General features: G+C 43.0%; 1 protein-coding gene across 1 annotated transcript in view; it reads left to right on the top strand.

Moving 5' to 3' along the window:
• Positions 1 to 21,645, top strand: part of LOC143287282 (uncharacterized) — a 28,222-nt gene extending 6,577 nt beyond the window's left edge. The window contains exons 2-5 of the mRNA XM_076595225.1: positions 2,675 to 2,856; positions 5,238 to 5,461; positions 6,611 to 6,699; positions 21,533 to 21,645. Of these exons, the coding sequence (XP_076451340.1) occupies positions 2,675 to 2,856; positions 5,238 to 5,461; positions 6,611 to 6,699; positions 21,533 to 21,645 (608 nt within the window). The remainder of the gene's footprint in view (positions 1 to 2,674; positions 2,857 to 5,237; positions 5,462 to 6,610; positions 6,700 to 21,532) is intronic.
• Positions 21,646 to 24,000: the final 2,355 nt, after the last annotated feature.

The following is a 24,000-nucleotide window of genomic DNA, read 5'->3' as shown; positions in this document are numbered from 1 at the left end:
TACATCGAGTTGTACTCACCACCAGGACAACACGTAACAAACGCACGTCCACAAAGAGCGCCATTGTTCGGCGGCAGACGACAGTTCCCGTTTCTCTTCTGACTCCGTCGGAGAGTACACCAAAGAACGAGTAAGCTTACACGGCTTGCTGGGCAATGTGACAGCATCATTTATTTTGTTGCTGACCTTGCTGCATCTGTTCACAACGTGAGCGAAAACTGCGCCAGAGATCCCTAGGAGTGAAGAGTTTTCCCCCCTTGCACAAAATACTCTTTATTCGTTGTACTTGGTTTTACATTGACATTACCCCCAAATTTGTTTTGTTTTCCATACAACATGTTATGTACATCTTTCTTTGCTGCAAATTCTTTCATAAGAACAATGTGTGACTGCAGAATATACCAGTCCACGTCAGAAAAAAACTTTGCGCCGAATTCTTCACACAGAGAACATTGTTCATGTGGACAGCAACTATTTTGTGTCTGTCTGTTTCTTTGTATTTTGTACATTTGCCTCTGCATTTTGGAGGGACGAAAGAATGTTCTTTGTATTGTAATGTATTGTATTACACTTTTTGTCTCAACAGATTTCTCTATGTGAAATTCGAGCTGCTCTCCCCAGGGAGAGCACGTCGCTATACTGACAGCGCCTACAATCTTATTTGTTTTCCTATCGAAGTGGACTTTTCCACAGAATTTTGCCAGGGACAACCCTTTTGTTCCCGTGGGTTCTTTTACGTGCGCTACATACATGCTGCACACGGGACCTCGGTTTATCGTCTCATCTGAATGACTAGCGTCCAGACCACCACTCAAGGTCTAATGGAGGGGGAGAAAATACTGGCGACGGCCGGTGTGATTCGAACCAGTGCGCTCAGATTCTCTGGTGGACGCGTTACCTCTAGACCAACACTGCACCACTTGTTTTTTGGGGAATTTTTTTGTTTTAAAATTCTCAACTTCATGCCTGTCTCTCACACATGCACGCACACACGCACAAGTACACATACACACACACACACACACACACACACACACGCACGCACGCACGCACACAGACAGACAGACAGAGACACACACAGACACAGACACACAGACACAGACAGACAGACAGACAGACAGACACACACACACACACACACACACACACACACACACACACACACACACACACACACACACACACACACAATTGATTCAGATATTGTTTTCCACAGTCTAGAGTGAACTCACTCACATGCACACCACACTATGACTGTTTCATGCTGAAAGTCTTCATTTATTCTTTCCCATCAAAAGTGAGCAAAAGAACCATCACTACTTTCTTTTTATTCTAACTTGCCTTATTCAGTCCAAAGGTATAACGATATAAGCAATCACATTCACATACGCCTATCTTATTTCGAATGTATATTGGGAACATTAGAATTTCAGCCTACAAAATGATATCTAGTAAAGACTTATCAGTTTCATTTTCAAGGAAATGTCTCAGCATGGGAGCTGATTTGTACACGTTTCACAGCATTTGCTGAAATAAATGAGTAAGTAAATAAATTAACAAATATATGAATAGACGAACCAGTTGAGAAATAAATGAATAAATAAATAAATTAAAATAAGATAAGATAAGATAAGATAAGATAAGATAAAATAAAATAAAATAAAATAAAATAAAACAGATACCGAACCTTCGCGTAAACTTAGCGCACTGATCAAGTTTTGAAAACCTTGAAACTTTTTTGAGAAAAAAAAAATCAATTAATTCCTCGATATGGATGTGCGAGTAGCGTCAGTATTTGATTGTTCCTATTATATATATATATATATATATATATGTATATATATATATATGTGTGTGTGTGTGTGTGTGTGTACAGATAGTTCACACTCTCTTCGTGTCCTGGGCACCGCTCCTTGTAGAAAGCACTGAGGTGAATACGAAGACAGTGGGGGGTACCTGTTAAACTCTGAACTAGTTCAAGCACTGGTTTTTTCTCCCCCCCCCCCCCCCGCAGAGAATAACCTCCTTGTGATGAAAATGGGGATAAGATTCCGTGTCTACTGTTTCCACTGACTGCTGACTGTAGTGGTTGTTCTTGTTGCAACTGATCCCCCTGTGTGTTCCCCTCTCTCTTCTATTAGAATCGATCCACTCTCTCAAAAACACCTTTTTACAACTATATATATATATATATATATATATATATATATATATGTGTGTATTATGTATATATATTTATGTCTTTTTTTCTCTTGTATGTATCAAACCAATCCCAGTATTACTGGCAAATGGGTGCTAAAATAACATGCAAATTATTGTATATTTTATTTTGTTACACCATGTCATTATTAATGCTATGCTCCAACTAACCCCCCCCCCCCCCCAGTTCCCAGTTCAGGCTCAGCTAGTCTGATACAGAGCCGTATTGTAAATCTAAGTTGTGATCTGTGCATTTGTCCATTTCTATTGCATTGTACCAGACTGATGATTACATTTGGCATTTTATATCATTTTATTTTCCCCCATTTGTATTATCCCCCCTTTTGTTTCTTCTTTTTAAATTATCTTCGCTCTTCCTCTGTGGCCGTCATCCTGTTATTGTCATGTTTCCTTGTTTCTCTATGACTCAAAAGAGTTAATGGGAATAAACAAACTCTGAAACTCTGATGCGCAGTGTCCGTCCAGCCCCTCTACGCAGTCTTCAAAAAATTCAAGTTCGGCGACTTCGCCATCTGGGCGGAGCCCGTGTACATGGGCCCCCACACCCACCAGCGGGAGATGGAGATGCAGTGGGGAGGGGGGGCAGCCATGCCCCCTCCCAGCCACCACTCCGTCAGTCACGTGGGCGTGTGGAAGGTACGTATGTTGATGATGATGGATGGTGATGTTGATGGTGGTGGTGAAGATGACGATGATGACGATGATGATGATGATGATGATGATGATGAGGAGGAGGAGGAGGAGGATAATGTGATGATAATGGTAATAATGGTGGTGATGATGATGGTGATGATGATGATGATGATGTGGAGGAGGAATGTGATGATAATGATAATAATGGTGGTGATGATGATGGTGATGATGATGATGATGTGGAGGAGGAATGTGATGATAATGATAATAATGGTGGTGATGAGGATGGTGATGATGATGATGATGTGGAGGAGGAATGTGATGATAATGATAATAATGGTGGCGATGATGATGGTGATGATGATGATGATGTGGAGGAGGAATGTGATGATAATGGTAATAATGGTGGTGATGATGGTGATGATGATGATGATGATGTGGAGGAGGAATGTGATGATAATGGTAATAATGGTGGCGATGATGATGATGATGATGATGATGATGATGATGATGATGATGATGATGATAATAATGGTAATAATGATGATGACGATGATGATGATGAGAAGAAGAAGAAGAAGAAGAAGAAGAAGAAGAAGAAGAAGAAGAGGCAGAAGAAGAAGAAGAAGAAGAAGAAGAAGAAGAACAACAACAACAACAGGAGGAGGAGAAGGAGAATGGGGATGAGGATGATGATGATGATGATGAAGAAGAAGATGGAGAAGAATAATGGATAGTTATAGATCACTATATCCAGAAACCTAAACAGGATGCTATATACAAAACACATGATATCATTCATAACACGTTACACCAATGTTACACGTGCACACAAAAATGTGCCTAGCAAACCATATTTATGTATACATACATACATTATATATATATATATATATATATATATATATGGGGGAGGGGTTATGTGTGTGTGTGTGTGTGTGTGTGTGTGTGTGTGTGTGTAATATATCTATATACCTATCAGAGCTTATTCCTCCAACAGGACTTTGTCAGAGGACAACACTGACGGTGCAGTGAGTTCTTTTTCAGTGAGCCAGGTGCGTGCTGCACAGGGGATCTTCGATTTATCGTCTCAGCCGAATGACTAGACGCTCAGTTTGATTTTGTAGTCAAGCTTGGGAGAAGAGGCGAGAGCGGGAATCGAACCCACTCTATGACGGACCCTGTATTGGCAGATTAATTAACTCACTCAGTACGGCCAGTCCTCTCTTCTCCTCTACACAGACCCCTCGGATGTCCAGTGGGTGTCTGAATGACCCAACCTTTAGCTTCCGTCGTCAGAACTGTGGTATTCTTTGTCAACATTCACCTCTTCAGTATAAGAGCCTTCCGCTTGCAATATTTTGATGATGGTAATTGGGGTGAAACGCTGTTAACGTCGTCTCTTTCGCCGTTCGTATGGAGAGAGTTAAGCGTCTTAACCATTCTTCCTCCTTCTGGAGATGACGGTTTAAGCCAGGGGTTAGCGGGGTAGGACTCACTACCACGTGAGTCTGAAATTCGAACGTCAAAGCACTAAAGATACTATAAATACATATACCAAAACTGAAATTGAAACTGCGCAATGATTGCATATTTCAAATCCGAATGTCAAAAGACCAAAGCTACTTACAAATCAAAAAACCGAAACTGAAATTGAAACTGTGTCATGATCGCAGATTTCAAATCCGAACGTCAAAGCAGCAAAACTACTACCTGATCAACAAACCGAAACTGAAATTGAAACTGTTCATTGATCGCAGATTTCAAATCCGAACGTCAAAGCAGCGAAACTACTACCTGATTAACAAACCGAAACTAAAATTGAAACTGTTCATTAATCGCAGATTTCAAATCCGAACGTCAAAGCAGCGAAACTACTACCTGATCAACAAACCGAAACTGAAATTGAAACTGTTCATTGATCGCAGATTTCAAATCCGAACGTCAAAGCAGCGAAACTACTACCTGATCAACAAACCGAAACTGAAATTGAAACTGTTCATTGATCGCAGATTTCAAATCTGGGCGTCAAAGCAGCGAAACTACTACCTGATCAACAAACCGAAACTGAAATTGAAACTGTTCATTGATCGCAGATTTCAAATCTGGGCGTCAAAGCAGCGAAACTACTACCTGATCAACAAACCGAAACTGAAATTGAAACTGTTCATTGATCGCAGATTTCAAATCTGGGCGTCAAAGTAGCAAAGATACAAACAAATCAACGAACCGAAACTGAAACTGAAAATGTCATGACTGCAGGTTTCAGATTCGAGAGAGAGCAGAACAGATCTGAACGCCAGTGAATAAAAAAAAAGAAGAAGCGATAAACAAACCAACAAACCGAAACCGAAACCGAAACTCAAACTGTTCCATGACTGCAGGTGTTCCCACAGTACTCGGGCGGGTCGGGCTCCATAAGGTGCAACATGTACTCCAAGGGCGAGGACACCGTGGGCACCTTCGAGGGCCGTCTGCTGGAGCTCCTCAAGGCCCAGATGCCCAACAACCCCAGCCTGTCGGCCTACCAGCCAACGGAACGCAACAGTGTCGCCTTCCTGTGGTACCCTGATGAGGCTGCCCTCCGGTCCGGATCCATCAAGTTCGTGTGAGTACCCACCTTAATCTACCCTCTTTTGAAAGCTATGGTTTCGCTAGCAGCCGTCAAGTTCGTGTGAGTACCTACCTGAATCTACCCTCTTTTGAAAGCTATCTCTTTTCTCTGGCAGCCGTCAAGTTCGTGTGAGTACCGACCAGAATCTGCCCTCTTTTGAAAGCTATCTGTACACTGGCAGACATCAAGTTCGTGTGAGTACCTATCTGAATCAACCCTCTTTTGAAAGCTATTGGAGCCATCAAGTTTGTGTGAGTACCTACCTGAATCAACTCTCTTTTGAAAGCTGTTGGAGCCATCAAGTTTGTGTGAGTACCTACCTGAATCAACCCTCTTTTGAAAGCTGTTGGAGCCATCCAGTTTGTGTGAGTACCTTCCTGAATCTGTACCCTCTTTTGAAAGCTATCTGTTTACACTGGCAGCCATCAAGTTCATGTGAGTACCTATCTGAATCTACCCTTTTCTGGAAGCAGTCTGTTTTCACTGATGACGTGGGCTAATGACATCGTGTGGTGTGTAGTTGACTCCTTTTTTTACGTCACTTTTCACCGAGGGGTTTGATGTGGTTTTTGTTGTTGTTTTTTGTTTGTTTGTGTGTGTGTGTGTGTGTGTGTGTGTGTGTGTGTGTGTGTGTGTGCGCGCGCGCGACTAACGTCATGTGGTGTGTATATGACAGTTGTTGTCGACGTCACGTTGTGGCGCGGGATGACGAGGGCTAATGACATCATGTGGTGTGTAGTAGAGTTCTCTCTCTCTCTCTCTCTCGTCACTTTGGCCTGTGGGATTGGGTATGTGAGTGCTGAGTGCTTGTGTGCTAATGACGTCATATGGTGTGTAGATAACAGTCACTATTGACGTCACGTAGTGCCGTGGGATTGTGCGTGTGCTAATGACATCATGTGGTGTGTAGATAACAGTTGTTATTAACGTCACGGTTGTGGCGCGGGGACTACGTGTGCTAATGACATCATGTGGTGTGTAGATAACAGTTGTTATTAACGTCACGTTTGTGGCGCGGGGACTACGTGTGCTAATGACGCCATGTGGTGTGTAGATAACAATTGCTATTAACGTCACGGTTGTGGCGCGGAGTTTACGTGTGCTAATGACGCCATGTGGGTGTTGTGTTGATGACGTCACCAGGGCTAAGCTGAAGACCTTCAACCAGTGGTTTCATTTGGAGTCCACACCTTGGAAAGTGCACATCCCCCCTCCCCCTCCCCGACCCATGAGTAAGTTATCTGTGTGTGTGTGTGTGTGTGTGTGTGTGTGTGTGTGTGTGTGTGTGTGTGTGTGTGTGTGTGTGTGTGTGTGTGTGTGTGTGTGTGTGTGTGTATGTCTGTGCGTGTGTGTGTGTGTATCCGTGTTTCTGACCCTTTCTCTCTCCCTCTTTCTCTCTCACTGTCTCTCTCTGACTGTGTGTGCTTGCATGTATGTGTATGTATGTGTGTGTGTGTGTGTGTGTGTGTGTGTGTGTGTGTGTGTGTGTGTGTGTGTGTGTATGTGTGTGTGCGTGAGGTTGGAAAATTTTATCTATTGGTATAAAAATAACTAATTAGTTTTGGTCGTTTGTGAAAGTGCGTTTGAGTAGTGTCTGTCCGTCTATCGGTATGTCTGTTTCTCTGTCTGCCTGTTTGTCTCTCTGTTTTTCTGGCTGTTTATCTTTTGTTTATGTCAGAGAGAGTGAGTGAGAAAGAGAGTAACAGAGAGAGAGGGGAAAGAGAGAGTGAGAAAGAGAGTAACAGAGAGAGAGGGGAAAGAGAGAGTGAGAAAGAGAGTAACAGAGAGAGGGGAAAGGGAGAGAGAAACAGAGAGAGAGGGGGAGGGAGAGAGAAAGAGAGTAACAGAGAGAGAGGGGGGAGGGAGAGAGAAAGAGAGTAACAGAGAGAGAGGGGGGAGGGAGAGAGAAAGAGAGTAACAGAGAGAGAGGGGGGAGGGACAGAGAAAGAGAGTAACAGAGAGAGAGGGGGGAGGGAGAGAGAAAGAGAGTAACAGAGAGAGAGGGGGGAGGGACAGAGAAAGAGAGTAACAGAGAGAGAGGGGGGGAGGGAGAGAGAAAGAGAGTAACAGAGAGAGAGGGGGGGAGGGAGAGAGAAAGAGAGTAACAGAGAGAGAGGGGGGAGGGACAGAGAAAGAGAGTAACAGAGAGAGAGGGGGGAGGGAGAGAGAAAGAGAGTAACAGAGAGAGAGGGAGAGGGGAGGGAGAGAGAAAGAGAGTAACAGAGAGAGAGGGGAAGGGAAAGAGAAAGAGAAAAGCAGAGAGAGAGGGGGGAGGGACAGAGAAAGAGAGTTACAGAGAGAGAGGGGGGGTAGGGAGAGAGAAACGGAGTAACAAAGAGAGAGGGAGAGAGAAAGAAACAGAGAGAGAGGGGGAGGGAGAGAGAAAGAGAGTAACAGAGAGAGAGGGAGAGGGGAGGGAGAGAGAAAGAGAGGAGCGAGACTGAGTAGGACCGCTGTTGTTGACAACGTGTTTGTTTACTGCCGCATGTACATGAGTGCGTGTGTGTGTGTGTGTGTGTGTGTGTGTGTGTGTGTGTGTGTGTGTGTGTGTGTGTGTGTGTGTGTGTGTGTGTGTGTGTGTGTGTGTGTGTGTGTGTGTGTCTGTGTCTGTCTGTGTGTCTGTCTGTGTGTCTGCCTGTCTCAGCTTCTGTTGTTTGTTTTGTTTTGTTTTTTTGCTTGTTATTTTCCGTGTTTTTTGTGTGTGTTTTTTCTCTCTTCTCTCTTCTTCTTCTCTCTCTCTTTTTTTTTGGTGATACAGTTCTGTCTGAGTGTTTTATTTTATCTTAACTATGTCACGTTTTCAAGTGACAATGTACATTTTTTTGGTTTTTTTCCCTCGTTTTTATTTGTGTGGTTTGTTGCATTTTGTTTGAATTCTCTGTTTTATGTATTTATGCGTTTGGGTGTTTCTTTCTGTTTGTGTGTGCTTCTTTATTATTATGTTTGTGTGTGTGTGTGTGTGTGTGTGTGTGTGTGTGTGTGTGTGTGTGTGTGTGTGTGTGTGTGTAGTAGTAGTAGTAGTAGTAGTCTTCAGTTTAACGTCTTCCACTTTAATTGATATTGGACGGGGGAAAAAAATGGGGGGGTGGGGGGGTGGGGGTGGAGGGCGGGGCGTGGTGGTGGGAACGGTATTGGGCAGAGGGTGAAGAATGATGTGTGTGTGTGTGTGTGTGTGTGTGTGTGTGTGTGTGTGTGTCTGTGTGTGTGTGTGTCTGTGTGTGTGTTTCATTATTTGGGGGTTGTACTTTACTATTTGTTTATTTGTATGATTTAGTGTGTGTGTGTGTGTGTGTGTGTGTGTGTGTGTGTGTGTGTGTGTGTGCTTTATATGTTCGTGTGTGTCCTTCACTAGTGTGTGTGTTTAGTTCAACGTCTTTTCACTGTTTAGTGATATTCGACGTGTGTGTGTTGTTGTTGTTGTCGATTATTTGTTTGCATGTGTGCTTATGTGTTCGGTGGCAGATATTTTTTTTATCACTATTTTATGTCAATCATGTATGTTTTGTCCTTAATTCATTTGTTGATGTGTTTTTCTTTTTTTCTTTTCTTTTTTTTCCTTTTTTTTTCTTCTTTTTCTTCTTGTCATAATTTTACATGTTACTGTTGATATTGAACACACTGTTGTGATCAAACACTTCTGTTTCTCGCTCCTCTGTTTGATGAAGAATTGTGTGTGAATTAATGTCGCTCACTGTAGCTGTATGAATATCGTAAATGTAGTGTATGTCAAAACATATATATAACGTGATACGTTTTCTTTGTTCATTTTTTTTAATTTTTTTTATTTTATTATACATGCGATTTGTGCTTTGATGCCATTGCATGTTGTTTGGGTTTTTTTCTCTCCACACATTATAGCTTACTCCCTGACTTGTTAACTAACAAGCAAATTGTACGGACTTCTTAGCTTAAGAGCCACCATTTCACTGATCCACGTCACTGGACTATTCCATTCTTTGCATGTCTTGCGGTCGTTGCATGCCAGCTCGACTCTCATTCTCTCTCTCTCTCTGTCTATGTCTCTCTCTCTGTCTCTGTCTCTGTCTGTCTCTGTCTCTCTCTCTGTCTCTCTGTCTCTCTGTCTCTCTCTCTCTCTCTCTCTCTCTCTCTCTCTCTCTCTCACCCACTCTTTACCTCTTCGCTTATGACTGTCTCCTCTATTTTTATCCAGGTTTTTGCATGCAACCCTTTTCCAAATCTTCATCTTTTCCGCTTCTGCTTGGCTATGCTACTAGGTTTTTATTTATTTATTTTTTATTTATTTATTTTTTTAGCCAGTTGTACTCATTAGAAATTCATGCTGTAAAGCTGGCATGCCATATGTCATGAATTATAACACGCTCGGTATGAGGAGGCTGGATTTTTTTTTTTTTTTTTAAATGTTAAAGGGCAGGTTGGTGCATTACATTTCTTTAATTGGTGCGTTATAAATAGTGCACAGTAAAGTCCGTTCTTTTTTCGAATGAACTTCTTGGGGTCTTGATACTTAAAAATTTTTTTTTTTACGATTCTTTTTTGTTTTTTTTTGTTTCGTTGTTTGTTTTTGTTGTTGTTTTGTTGCTTCTTTAGGGGTGTTTTGTTTTCGTTGTGACCAACAAATATTCGTCTTGTGTGGTTTGTGCAAATATGAGTGGTCCAATATTCTATTGTTTATTCGTGTGGGATGCGTTTTATTATTGTTATTATTATTATTATTATCAGTATCAGTATCAGTAGCTCAAGGAGGCGTTACTGCTTTCGGACAAATCTACAAAATACGCTACACCACATCTGCCAAGCAGATGCCTGACCAGCAGCGTAACCCAACGCGCTTATCATTATTATCATTATTATTATTATTATTATGTTGTTGTTGTTGTTCGTGGGTGGGGAATAAACATTGGGCAGGAGGGGTCTTCTTTTCCAAAGGCCACATAGACATATTTTTTGTCACAGTTACAGAGTTCGTTCTTCTTGAATATGGTCTTTTAGTGGAAAGATAATCAAGAAAAAAAAAGGTAAATGAATAAGTCTAAATGAATATTGATAAATCCGACTAATATCTTCACAATCCAGACACAGTTTTGTAATACCTCCTTGCAGCGTAAAATTCACATCAAAGTATACAGTATATTTCCTCTGTGTATGTATGTGTGCGTGCGTGCGTGCGTGCGTGCGTGTGTGTGTGTGTGTGTGTGTGTGTGTGTGTGTGTGTGTGTGCGTGCGTGTGTGTGTGTGTGTGTGTGTGTGTGTGTGTGTGTGTGTGTGTGTGTGTTTAAGAAGAATATATATATATATATATATATATATATATATATATTATATGTAGTGTTCTTTAAATTTCTTGTAATTTCTGTTGCGATCTGGTTGGTTTCTGAAACAACACGTAACAACGACATGAAGTTACACTGATGTGTAAGCGTATGTAAAAAAAAAAAAAAAATTATAAAAAAAAAGTGGAAGAGACGAGACGCATAAAAACTACTAAGAAACACAAGTATAAATGAACGAACGTGGCTGTCTGTATTTAGATGATTGGTTTTAGACAGTCCGCGATTACAACGAAGTGATTTTAGCTGCTAGTATCTGGATTTGTATTTCTCTTTTTATCACAACAGATTTCTCTGTGTGAAATTCAGGCTGCTCTCCCCAGGGAGAGCGCGTCGCTACACTACAGCGCCACCCCTTTTTTATTTTGTTTTATTTGTTTTTCCTATCGAAGCGGATTTTTCTACAGAATTTTGCCAGGAACAACCCTTTTGTTGCCGTGGGTTCTTTTACGTGCGCTAAGTGCATGCTGCACACGGGACCTCGGTTATCGTCTCATCCGAATGACTAGCGTCCAGACCACCACTCAAGGTCTAGTGGAGGGGGAGAAGATATCGGCGGTTGAGCCGTGATTCGAACCAGCGCGTTCAGATTCTCTCGCTTCCTAGGCGGACGCGTTACCTCTAGGCCACCACTCCACAGGAAGAAACTCTCAAGAAAATGTATGAAACAGGCAAACAATTTTCCTGTTATTTTCTTACCGGATAAGTAGTGCCTATGGTTGATTTTTAGTCCCATGACATCACTTGGTTCTCTTTTATCTCAACGGCTTTTAGCCTTGTTCCAACCTGGGCACACACTCAGACCTCCACATACACACACACACAAACGGAAAAGCTTCACGGCACTTTGAATTTCCGTGGTAGTGGAAAGCTGGACATAACTCATGTGCGGAGGAAATAAAAACAACAAATCCATTGTGTTCTTAACACACACACACACACACACACACACACACACACACACACACACACACACACACACACACACACACACACACACACACAAAATGCAGTGGGCACGTTCTTTGTTAAAAAAAAAAAAATCATGTTGCACTCGACCGTCACATTTCGCCATGCATTTCCTACGCTAGGAATGTTGTGTTGAAAGCAAACGTGTAATGGCAGTTGCAGAAAGTGGTTTTTATCTTCTTTTTTTGGGGGGGGTTGTTGTTGGCATAGTTAAATGGCGTGCTCTATATCTGTGTGAAATAGAGTCAGAGATAGATAGGTAGACAGGTAGAAAGAGTACGCGATTATATGTGTACACACACACACACACACACACACACACACACACACACACACACACACACACACACACACACACACACAGAGACTACAGACAGATAGAGACACAGAGAAAGACAGATAGACAGAGACAAAAGAATGAGCGACAGACAGACAACCAGAGACAAACAGGATCATGATTATACAAAGACAGCGTCCACAACATACATTATAAAGACACTGCGACACAGACAATGTCATCAGAGACAAGACAGAGAGGGGTGATGAAGGCCGCGGGGTGGGGGTGTGGGGGTGGATGGGGGGGGACGTTGGGAGGTGGGGGGTGGGGGTGGGGGGGGGGGCAAGAAACACAGAAGCACAGAGAACTGCCCCGAAGTGACAGACGGACAGACAGACAGACAGACACGGTGCTGACTGATCACTTAAGTCCCTTCCAGCACGTACACTCTCTCCATCATCCATTACCCCCCCCCCCCATCCCTACCCCTTGCCCTCCCTATCCTCCCCCCCCCCCACCCCTCTACACACACAAACACCGCCCTCTCTTCCTGCACCCTTTCCTCTCTCCCCCCCCCCCAGTCCCCCCCACGCTCCCCCTCCCCCCCCCCTCACGCCGCCGACCCACAAGCCCCTCCACCACTCACGAACCCCCTTCACATCATCATCCTCATCACTCCCATTCCCCCCATCTTACCCACCGTACTTCGGACCCCACCCCCCTCCACCCCTTCTCCCACTCCCTCCTCTGCACCCGAACCCCTAACATTTTTCTTCTTCCTCCTCCTCCAACTCTTCCTCCTCCTCCTCCTTCCCCTGCTCTTCCTTCTCTGGTCTCTGGTTCTAGTTTAGGCGAATACAGATCCTGAAATAAAGCACGATGTTGCACTATTTCTCCATTCATTCGACGGATAAGAGAGAGAGAGAGAAAGACAGACAGACAGAGACACAGGGACACAGAGACAGAGAGAGACAGAGAGAGAGATACACAGACACAGACAGACACAGACACAGACACACACACACACACACACACACACACACACACACACACACACACAGTTTTCAAAAATGCCCTACGAATTAAAGCATGATGTTAGCATTTCCTCTGTAACAATCCTGTTTAGTACATAATTAGTTAACCTTTCGTTTTCTCCCGCCTATTAAAGACTAAACCACTGTTGCATGTATTAACTCAAACTCGACACCACACGAAGACGTAGTCATTAACTCTCTCCATACGAACGGCGAAAGAGACGACGTTAACAGCGTTTCACCCCAGTTACCATCATCAAAATATTGCAAGCGGAAGGCTCTTATACTGAAGAGGTGAATGTTGACAAAGAATACCACAATTCTGACGACGGAAGCTAAAGGTTGGGTCATTGAGACACCCACTGGACATCCGATTGATGATGGAGAGAGTTAATCTTCTTCTAAATTTAATCAAGTCATCGTTCTTGAGTCATCGTCAACTTTATCCACGCTCTTATCTGCCGTTATTATCATCGTCCTTTCACTGAGCGATGGCGTGTGAACTCTGAACGGTTAATTGATAATGCCTTTGGTGAATGTGGTCGTCTGACTGCTGTGGTGTCGCCTGATTTCTTTCAGGTGCGATGAACAACTTCAACAGCATTCTCGAACAGTACTGAAATATGTACCCCCCCAAAAGCGGGAAATGTAACAGGCTGGGAATAGCGCTCTTTGAGAATGGAGTCCGAATGAAACTGCGAACATTATTGTGATTGGTTGAACTTTGACCACTGTGGGACAGTAGCAGAGTTTTAGTTTCACTGTACAAGTCTGTCATGTCATTATATGTGTGTGTGTATATATATATACACACACACACACACACACACACACACACACACACACACACACACACACACACACACACACAGAGAGAGAGAGAGAGAGAGAGAGAGAGAGAGAACTCGTGGATTCCAAAACAACAACAAACAAACAAAGTATTCGTGGATGCAGAAAAAACAATATTTCTGTGAGCCCAGACCTTTTAGAGTGGCAACGTTGTGAAAGAATAAAAGTCTCTCTCTCTCTCTCTCTCTCTCTCTCTCTCTCTCTGACTCAATCCCTCCCCCCCCCCCCACCCTCTCTCTCTAGTTTCCTGACACATTTGCATGATCTGGTCTCATGGATCTGGTTTGTAAACATGGCGACTACAAATACATAATGAGTTTCCTGACACATCTGCATGGTCTGGTTTTGTGCATCTTGTTTCGTGGATCTGGTTTGTAAACATGGCGACTACAAACACATAATGAGTTTCCTGACACATCTGCATGGTCTGGTTTTGTGCATCTGGTTTCGTGGATCTGGTTTGTAAACATGACGACACAAACTCATGATAAGTTTCCTCACACATTTGCATGATCTGGTTTCGTGGACTTATTTTAACTATAACTTTCGGAAATTTGTGGATAGTATGCATTTTGATACACGTCTTACAGGTGTTCTTCACCACAGTCACTTTGCTTTCTTCGAAACATACAGTAAAGAATGAGTACGTTTTTAACGCACTAAATGAGTTAACACCGAGTTGTGGTTTTGAACCTTTCGCACAAGCAACTTTCAAAACTACTTACATTGCTAATTCGCATATCTAACTTGAATTTCCAACTTAGAAATACGTGACTCATCAAGCATCTTCAGTCTTAATTCGGTACGCAAATTGAATGAAGCTTTGTAAATAGTTGGTTTTTTTTTTCTAAAGTTTTGTTGTCGTTGTTGTTGCATTAACGTTTTTCATATACACGTCAACATAAAAATAAACAGAAAAGAAATTGAAAGGAAACCTATTATTTGAAAACTTTCTTTTTACATCTATATTTCAGTGAGCATTACATGACAAAATGTGTTTTCTTTTTCTTTTCTCTTGTTTTCTTTTGTATTATTTATTTATTTTTTAAATTTATTTATTTATTTATTTATTTTTTTTGCATGCCAATGTGCACGGTCTGATGCATGCCAATCGTGTTTCGTAATCTGCACTCTCGTTTTCTCTTTCCAAACAACGACCCCGATAAACTTTTTATCCACCTCTCTTTTCAGGCATTTCAAATTTTATTGATACTTATACCAACCTGGCTGGACAGACCAGATCTATTGAAAGACAACTCGACCAGGCAGGAGCACCCGGCATCTGAACCAAATGAGAAGTGCGCGATTTGGAAACTGACAGACAAAATATGTCTGTGTTGCACTCGAACGACTCCAGATTCGAACTTTTTTGGTGTTGGACATGAAATATGGACATTAGCAGGCAGTAACGTATCATAATACTTGGTTATTGAAATCGTTGCAATGAATTGTATCATTAAAGACATTTCCTTTGTGCTTAGAGATACTATTTATTTTTTGAAGTCTACGATGGCATTTGGCTAATTATGCAGTATGAATTATTATCTCAGGTTTCGGTCCACTTAATCATTATCATTGACTACCTTTAGTGGGTAGAATCAAAATGCTTTAGAAATATTACCTCAACGATATTGTCTCAGGGCTTCCGTTTCTTCCTGCTTTCCAGTTTTGTTTTGAATAAATGTTCGTGGTAATATGTATATTTGCTTTCTTGTGTGGAACATTGTTATGCTTCTATCTGTCCGTTTGTCTGTCTTTCTTTTTGTCCTTGTTTTTTTTTTTTTTTTTTTTTTTTTTTTTTTTTTAAATCTCCATAGTCTCTAACTTTATATTTACCTATAGATATATGCATATGTCTATTTGTCTGTCCATGTGCCTTTGCATATGTCTGTTTGGGTGTTCGTATGTTAGTATGTTGGTCGTCTGTTTGCTTGTCTATTTTTTTTCCTATATTCTGTTATCCATTTATCTGCCTAACTATCTGCCTGCGTGTCTGTCCGCCTTTTCCCTGTTAAGCCATCACACACATACACACACAGAACCAGACACATACACACAGACAGACACACAGGCACAAACACAGAGAGACACACAGACACACAGACACATACACACACAGACACACAGACGCACAGACGCACAGACACACACACACACACACACACACACACACACACACACACACACACACACACTCCATCCCCTACACGTACATTCATATCTGCATAGTATGTAAACCAATGAACTAATCATTTGGTTGTTTCTGAAATACATGGTTCATTGTCAGTGTAAGATAAGTCATTCATTAAACCTGGTATGAGCCAGACCTTTTCATTTCTTATCACTGGACTGTTGTTATATTGACCGACATGTGTTTGTCTGTTAACTGTCCAATATTTCACACATTTTTCTTCTCTGCTCTCGTGCTCACAAAAAGGAAAACAAAAAAAGCTTCTTGTGTACGAAAGTTACCAGATGCGAAAAATTCTTCCTAAATGTGATTTTAGCTGTACCAGACACACCCAGTCGATGTACATTTTCACCCGAACCTTCCCGTGTACGAAGGTTGCCAAATGTGAAGAATTTCCCCCTGAATGCGGTTAATTCCTCTTCTTCTTCTTCTTCTTCTTCGTGCGTGGGCTGCAACTCCCACCTTCAGGACCCCAGACACAGAGGTGCTCGCAAAAGCCACCCTTCCCAGCATCTTCACCATCCTAATGCAGTCCCAGCTTTGCTGGGCTGGACACGTGGCACGCATGCCAGACCATCGCCTGCCCAAAAGGCTCTTCTATGGCGAGCTGCAACAAGGGAAGAGATCACACGGAGGTCAGAAGAAGCGCTTCAGAGATACTCTGAAAGTCTCTCTGAAAGCGTTTGATATCAACCCTGACTCCTGGGAGGAATCTGCAGTGGACCGTGACAAATGGCGCGCTGCTGTGCACAAAGGCGCCAAGTTGTGCGAGGCCAACAGGACTGCTGCAGCTGTTCAGAAGAGGCAGGCCAGAAAGTCACGGGCAAACAAGCTCCCTCACAATGGTATGCCTGTCTTTGTCTGCCCCAACTGTCAGCGGACATTTCGTGCGCAGATTGGACTATTCAGCCATCTGCGCATTCACAGATAGATTCATGAGCATCCTCCCCCCCCACCCCACCACCACCCTCCCCCCATCCCCCAGCTGGATGACAACGATGGTCATCATCGATCTCGATGGACACACCACGTACACGAGTAGACTTTTACGTGTATGACCGTTTTTTTTTTTCAACCCGCCATGTACGAAGCAATACACCGTTTTCCGGGGTATGCATCTGGGTATGTTCTTGTTTCCATTACCCACCGAATGCTGAAATGAATTACAGGATCTTCGTATTTGATCCTTTACTTGAATATACACACGAAAGGGGTTCAGGCACTTGTATGTCTGCACACCTGTTGACCTGGGAGATGGGGAAAATTATCAGTCTAATATCATCTTAGATGAACAGACTATAAATAAATAAACGAATAACGAGATCGGAAAAATCTCCACCCTTTACCCACCAGGCGCTGTTACCGAGATTCGAACCTGGGACCATCAGACTGAAAGTCCAATGCTTTAACCACTCAGCTATTGCGCCCCTCGGCCAGTAGTTACAAAACGGATGTAGTTTGGTGTTGGGTAAAACATGCAGTAATTTTAGATACAGCGAAGCAGTATTGGTGTGTTTTCGACGGGCGCAATAGCCGAGTGGTTAAAGCGTTGGACTGTCAATCTGAGGGTCCCGGGTTCGAATCACGGTGACGGCGCCTGGTGGGTAAAGGGTGGAGATTTTTACGATCTCCCAGGTCAACATATGTGCAGACCTGCTAGTGCCTGAACCCCCTTCGTGTGCATATGCAAGCAGAAGATCAAATACGCACGTTAAAGATCCTGTAATACATGTCAACGTTCGCTGGGTTATGGAAACAAGAACATACCCAGCATGCACACCCCCGAAAACGGAGTATGGCTGCCTACATGGCGGGGTAAAAACGGTCATACACGTTAAAGCCCACTCGTGTGCATACGAGTGAACGCAGAAGAAGAAGAAGAAGGTGTGTTTTCCAGTGTAAACATGGCGGTTGTTGTGGTTGAACATCAGCAGTATTGTGGTGTTCTTTGTAAGTTCGGTGTCTTTTCGACATTGTAGAAATACATGAAGTCATTGGTGATTCCTGTTCGTCATCCGTCATACCAGCGTTGTGAATGTGTGTGTGTGTGTGTGTGTGTGTGTGTGTGTGTGTGTGTGTGTGTGTGTGTGTGTTTTGTGTGTGTGTGTGTGTGTGTGTGTGTGTGTGTGTGTGTCTGTGTCTGTGTGTGTGTCTCTCTTTCTGTGTGTGTGTGTGTGTCTCTTTCTCTGTGTGTGTGTGTGTGTGTGTGTGTTCAATGGATCATGTTGTGTCAAAGTGTATACGTTAGGCTCGATTATTGTATTTCATTGTCTTTTCTCTCATTTCATTTCACGTCGTTTTATTTCAATTCATTTTGTTAGTTTAATTTTGTTTTATATTCACTTCATGATTAACACTGTCGTTGCTTTCACCGCCATGAAAACAAACACTGTATGATACTCTTTTAAGCAACGGTTCATCACACACGTGTTGTACTGTGCTGTGTTGTGCTGTGCTGCGCTGTACTGTGCCACGCTGCGCTGTACTGCACCAGGATGCACTGTGCTGTACGGTGCTGTGCTGTTCTATGATGTGGTGTACTGTTTTATGCTGTGCTGTGCTGTGCTGCACTGCACTGTGCTGTGTTTTGTTGCTCTATGCTGTGCTGTGCTGTGTTGTGCTGTGCTGTGTTGTGCTGCGCTATACTGTGCCGTGCTGTGCTGCATTGTGCCGTGTTGTGCTGTGCTGTGCTGTGTTGTGCTGCGCTATACTGTGCCGTGCTGTGCTGCATTGTGCCGTGTTGTGCTGTGCCGTGCTGTGCTGCATTGTGCCGTGTTGTGCTGTGCCGTGCTGTGCTGCATTGTGCCGTGTTGTGTTGTGCTGTGCTGTGTTGTGCTGCGCTATGCTGTGCCGTGCTGTGCTGCATTGTGCCGTGTTGTGTTGTGCTGTGCTGTGTTGTGCTGCGCTATGCTGTGCCGTGCTGTGCTGCATTGTGCCGTGTTGTGTTGTGCTGTGCTGTGTTGTGCTGCGCTATGCTGTGCCGTGCTGTGCTGCATTGTGCCGTGTTGTGCTGTGCTGTGCTGTGTTGTGCTGCGCTATGCTGTGCCGTGTTGTGCTGCATTGTGCCGTGTTGTGCTGTGCTGAGTTGTGATGCACTATGCTGTGCCGTGCTGTGCTGCACTGTGCCGTGTTTAGCTGTGTTTTGATGTGCTGTGCTGTTCTATGCTGTGCTGTGCTGCACTGCACTGTGCTGTGTTTTGTTATTCTATGCTGCACTGTGCTGTGCTGTGCTGTGTTTTGCTGTGCTGTGTTGTGCTGTGCTGTGTTGTGTTGTGCTGCGCTATGCTGTGACGTGCTGTGCTGTGTTGTGTTGTGCTGTGCTGTGCTATGTTGTGCTTTGTTGTGCTGTGCTGTGTTGTGCTGTGCTGTGCTGTGTTGTGCTGTGCTGTGCTGTGCTATGTTGTGCTTTGTTGTGCTGTGCTGTTCTATGCTGTGCTGTGTTTTTTGTGTTGTGCTGTTCTGTGTTTTGTTTTGTTGTGCTGTGTTTTGTTTTGTTGTGCTGTGTTTTGTTTTGTTGTGCTGTGCTGTGTTTTGCTGTTCTATGCTGTGCTGTCATGTGCTGTACTGTGTTGTGTTGTGCTATGTTTTGTTGTGCTGTGCTGTTCTATGCTGTGCTGTTCTGTGCTGTGTTTTTTGTGTTGTGTTTGTTTTGCTGTGCTGTGCTGTGTTTTTTGTGTTGTGTTTGTTTTGTTGTGTTGTGCTGTGCTGTGTTTTGTTTTGTTGTGCTGTGCAGTGTTTTGTTGCATTGTACTGTGCTGTGTTTTGCTGTTCTATGCTTGGCTGTGCTGTGCTGTGCTGTACTGTGCTGTGCTATATTTTGTTGTGCTGTGCTGTTCTATGCTGTGTTTTGCTGTGCTGTGTTGCTGTGCTGTGCTGTGCTGTGCTGTGCAACGTCCTTCACTTTGCCATGATCTCTCCGACCACTCTGAAGACAGCACAGGATTGTGGAGAGATGAGAGAAGAGTGACCCTCCCAGAAAAAGGCCGTGTTCGTGTTGTGTGGCTGATAGTGTGCCGGTCACTGTAGGCCTGGTCACCTCTTGTCCAGCCGTGTGTCTGTCCAGTCCCTTGTGGCGTCAGGTAATGAAGGCTGTGTGGCCAGCTGTCTGTCTGTCTGTCTGTCTGGGGTCACTCATGGCACGTGACCTGTATGGTTTTTTTGTGTGTGTGTTTTGTTTTTTGTTTTTTGGGGGTGGGGTGGGATTGGGTTTGGTGGATGGGTGTGTGTGTGTGTGTGTGTGTGTGTGTGTGTGTGCGCGTGCGTATGTGTGTGTGTGTTTGAAAAAGGTGTGTGTGTGTTGTGAGGTGGGTAGGTGGGTGGGTGGTTGTTTGTGTGTGTGTGTGTGTGTGTGTGTGTACACGTGTGTGTGTGTGTGTGTGTACACGTGTGTGTGTGTGTGTGTGTGTGTGTGTTTGTGACTTGGAGTGGTAAGTGCAGTAATAATGGGATTGCACCGGGTGTGAACTGCTGCTGGTGTTCACACCTGAGGGAGTGAGACACTAATGGATGTGGATGTCTTGTGTCGGTATGTGCAGTGCTTGTATCCGTGTCGTCGTGACAACGGGGGGAAAAAGAGAGTGATAGATAGAGAGAGAGAGAGAGAGAGAGAGAGAGAGAGAGAGAGAGAGAGTGTGTGTGTGTGTGTGTGTGTGTGTGTGTGTGTGCACGACGTTTACTTGTCTGTCCGTCCACTTTTCCTTCTCCTCGTTCTCCCCTGCGTACCTCATTATCATCGCCATCTTCTTCCATGCCCTCCCACTGAGATTCTTCCTCCCCCTCCTCCTATTTTCCTCCTCTTCTTCCTCCTCCTCCTCCTATTTTATTTCTCCTCTTACTCTTCCTCTTCCTCCTCTTACTCTTCCTATTTTCCTCCTCCTCTTCCTCTTCCTATTTTCCTCCTCTGCCTCTTTCTCCTCCTCCTATTTTCCTCCTCCTCGTCCTCTTCCTATTTTCCTCCTCCTCTTCCTTCTCCTATTTTCCTCCCTATTTTCCTCCTCCTCTTACTTTCCTCCTCCCCTTCCTTCTCCTCTTACTCCTCCTCCTCCTACTTTACTCCTCCTCTTCCTCCCCCTATTTTCCTCCTCCTCTTTCTCCTCCTCCTTCTATCTTCCTCATCCTCCTCCGCTTTCTAATTCCCTCCTCCTCTTCCTCCTCCTCTAATCTTCTCCCTCCTCCTCCTATTTTCCTGCTCATCTTACTCTTCCTCCTCCTTTTCCTTCTATTTTCATCCTCTTACCCTTCCTCCTTTTTCTCCGCTTTCTATTTTCCTCTTCGTCCTTCTCCTATTTTGCTCCTCTTCTTCCTTCTCCTCCTCACCCCTCCTCTTCCTCCTCCTCTTCTTCTTCTTCGTTTTTGTCTTACATTTCTGCTCTTTTTTTTTCCTTCGTGCTCTCATTAATACTTATTTTGTTGTTGTTATCATTGCTCCCTCCACAGCCTTGAACTTCAACGCGAACAACATGAACACAATGGTGGATCGGACAGTGGACGTGTACCAGAGCTTGAGGAAAATGGAACGGAAACTGGACCACGCCGGAGCAGGAGTCTAACTCTCCTTTTATTATTATTATTGACTCACTTGTGTAAACCCGATGTTCGGTTGTCTGTGTGTGTGTGTGTGTGTGTGTGTGTGTGTGTGTGTGTGTGTGTGTGTATGTGTCCGTGGTAAACTTTAACATTGACATTTTCTCTGCAACTACTTTGTCAGTTGACACCAAATTAGGCATAAAAATAGGAAAAATTCAGTTCTTTCCAGTCATCTTGTTTAAAACAATATTGCACCTCTGGGACGGGCACAAAAAAAAAGAGAAAAAAAGAAGCCTAATTATATGCAAACTGCATTTACTGTTATATTTATATTTTTTGTATTCTCTAAACTTGGCACTTTGATCTGATATTCTGACCCAACAACAAGAACAGTCATTATTATCATTTTTTGTTCAAACAGGAACTTCTTTTGCTAAGCATGGAAGTTTTATTTATTTTGCAAACGTTTTGGTGCAGATTGTAAAAAAGGGAAATTACTCTGTTATTAATGCTAGGGGACTTAATTTGCTTTGAACTGATCTTTCTCATCTTAAACATTACATTTTGAAATTATACTCAATACATAAAAAGCTTGGATTTTAAAAAAAGTGTATCACAAGTGAGTCTTGAAGGCCTTGCCTCTCTTGTTATTATTATTATTATTATTTTTTTTTTTTTTTTTTTTAATCCCTCGCGCAAAACTGACAGTGTGTTTCCTTCTAAAACAAAACAAAGCAAACCAAATTACAGTAACAGGAGGCTAATAAGTGAAATGTATAGTACTATGGGATATTACAGAAACAAAATATTCTTCGGAAGTCGCTTGTGCTCTTGTGGCAATACAATTACCCACATGCATATAATCTTTGAATATGAACAGCTTAAAACGTGTTAATTATTTTGCCTCATCCATTTACAAAATCTGCGGTTTCATCTGCTTCCATTGGAAACGTTTTATATGACAATCAACTTATGTTCGAAATAGCTCAGAGTTTAATTAGGAGCCCCATTGGCTCTGAATTGTAATGTTGCTGGTTTGCTGGTTACCGTGTCTTGTTTTGTTTATACTTTCTTTTCTCCCCCTTCTTTTTCTTTCTTTTCTTTCATGTGCTAAAAAATTATTGAAGATTGAGTCAAGTCAAGTCAAGTCAACAGTTTTTATTTCAAGATGGCAATTGAACAAGCAACAACAACACACACACACACACACACACACACACACACACACACACACACACACACACACACACACATCGAGGAAGAAGTGAGTTAGTGATAAAATAAATGAGGTATGGGTCCCAGGGTAGAGGGCTGGATTTTCGTCTGAAGTCACTTTTGTGGATAGACTTTAAGTGAAAGAACGACGAACGAATGAACGCACGAACGGAGAGAGAGAGAGAGAGAGAGAGAGAGAGAGAGAGAGAGAGAGAGAAACGGACATACACATACGCGCGCAAAGAGGGACATAGACAGAGTCGCAGCGACGACGGGAGAGCTGGATTTCCATGTGATTCGAAGAGTCTTGGCGCGGCTATAAATGTATGGACACATTGCACCTTTTTGATCATACATACCCTCCAGTGCCATTTAACTTTATTGACAACAAGTATTGCTTTCATTTTAAGTCAGTAACCATTAATGAACAATATTTTTTTATGGTCGTATTCATTATAATTATCTTATTTTTCATTGATGCAATCAGTTTGTCGTTGATGTTGTGTGAAATGCTTTCATATCCACACACTGTTCTTGCCCTGAATAAATATTGGTGGGAAACTGTTATGTACTGTTAATCATGTTTAACAGAAAATGGCCATGTTTTCAACAAAAAAAATAATAAATTGTAGAACTCTTACTGGTTTGCAGGAGTAAGTCTCAATTCTTGTTGGTTGTTTTTTTTGTTGTTGTTTTGGTTTGGTTTGTTGTTCATTTGGACTATCTGTTTGGTCTCTCTTTCAGTCTGTGCCTTTGTCTGTCTTTCCATCTTTCTCTCTCTCTTTTTCTGTCCCTCACTCACTGACTCTCTCAATCTCTCTGTCTCCCTCTCCGCCTCCAACTCTCTCTCCCTTTCTGAAGTATCTTTAGATACCTGCATCTTATTCTTTCCACACACACACACACACACACACACACACACACACACACACACACACACACACACCCGAGCACGCGCGCTTTTTTAAAAACTGATGTGTCCTACACAAAGGTGAGATGTCCGACATAAATGACTGGAAAATTAACCGAATTTAATTTGCGCTGAAAAAAAAAGAATGAAAAACAAACACAAAACAACGCCAACCGTCGCTCAGTGTATATGCATATCTTCATTCAAGTAAGTACAAAATAAACCAAATTAGACCACGACATAATCATAAGTA

Source organism: Babylonia areolata, chromosome 11 (genome assembly GCF_041734735.1).
Source record: "Babylonia areolata isolate BAREFJ2019XMU chromosome 11, ASM4173473v1, whole genome shotgun sequence".
NCBI lineage: Eukaryota > Metazoa > Mollusca > Gastropoda > Neogastropoda > Buccinidae > Babylonia > Babylonia areolata.
This window is presented reverse-complemented; position numbering and strand designations above follow the sequence as displayed.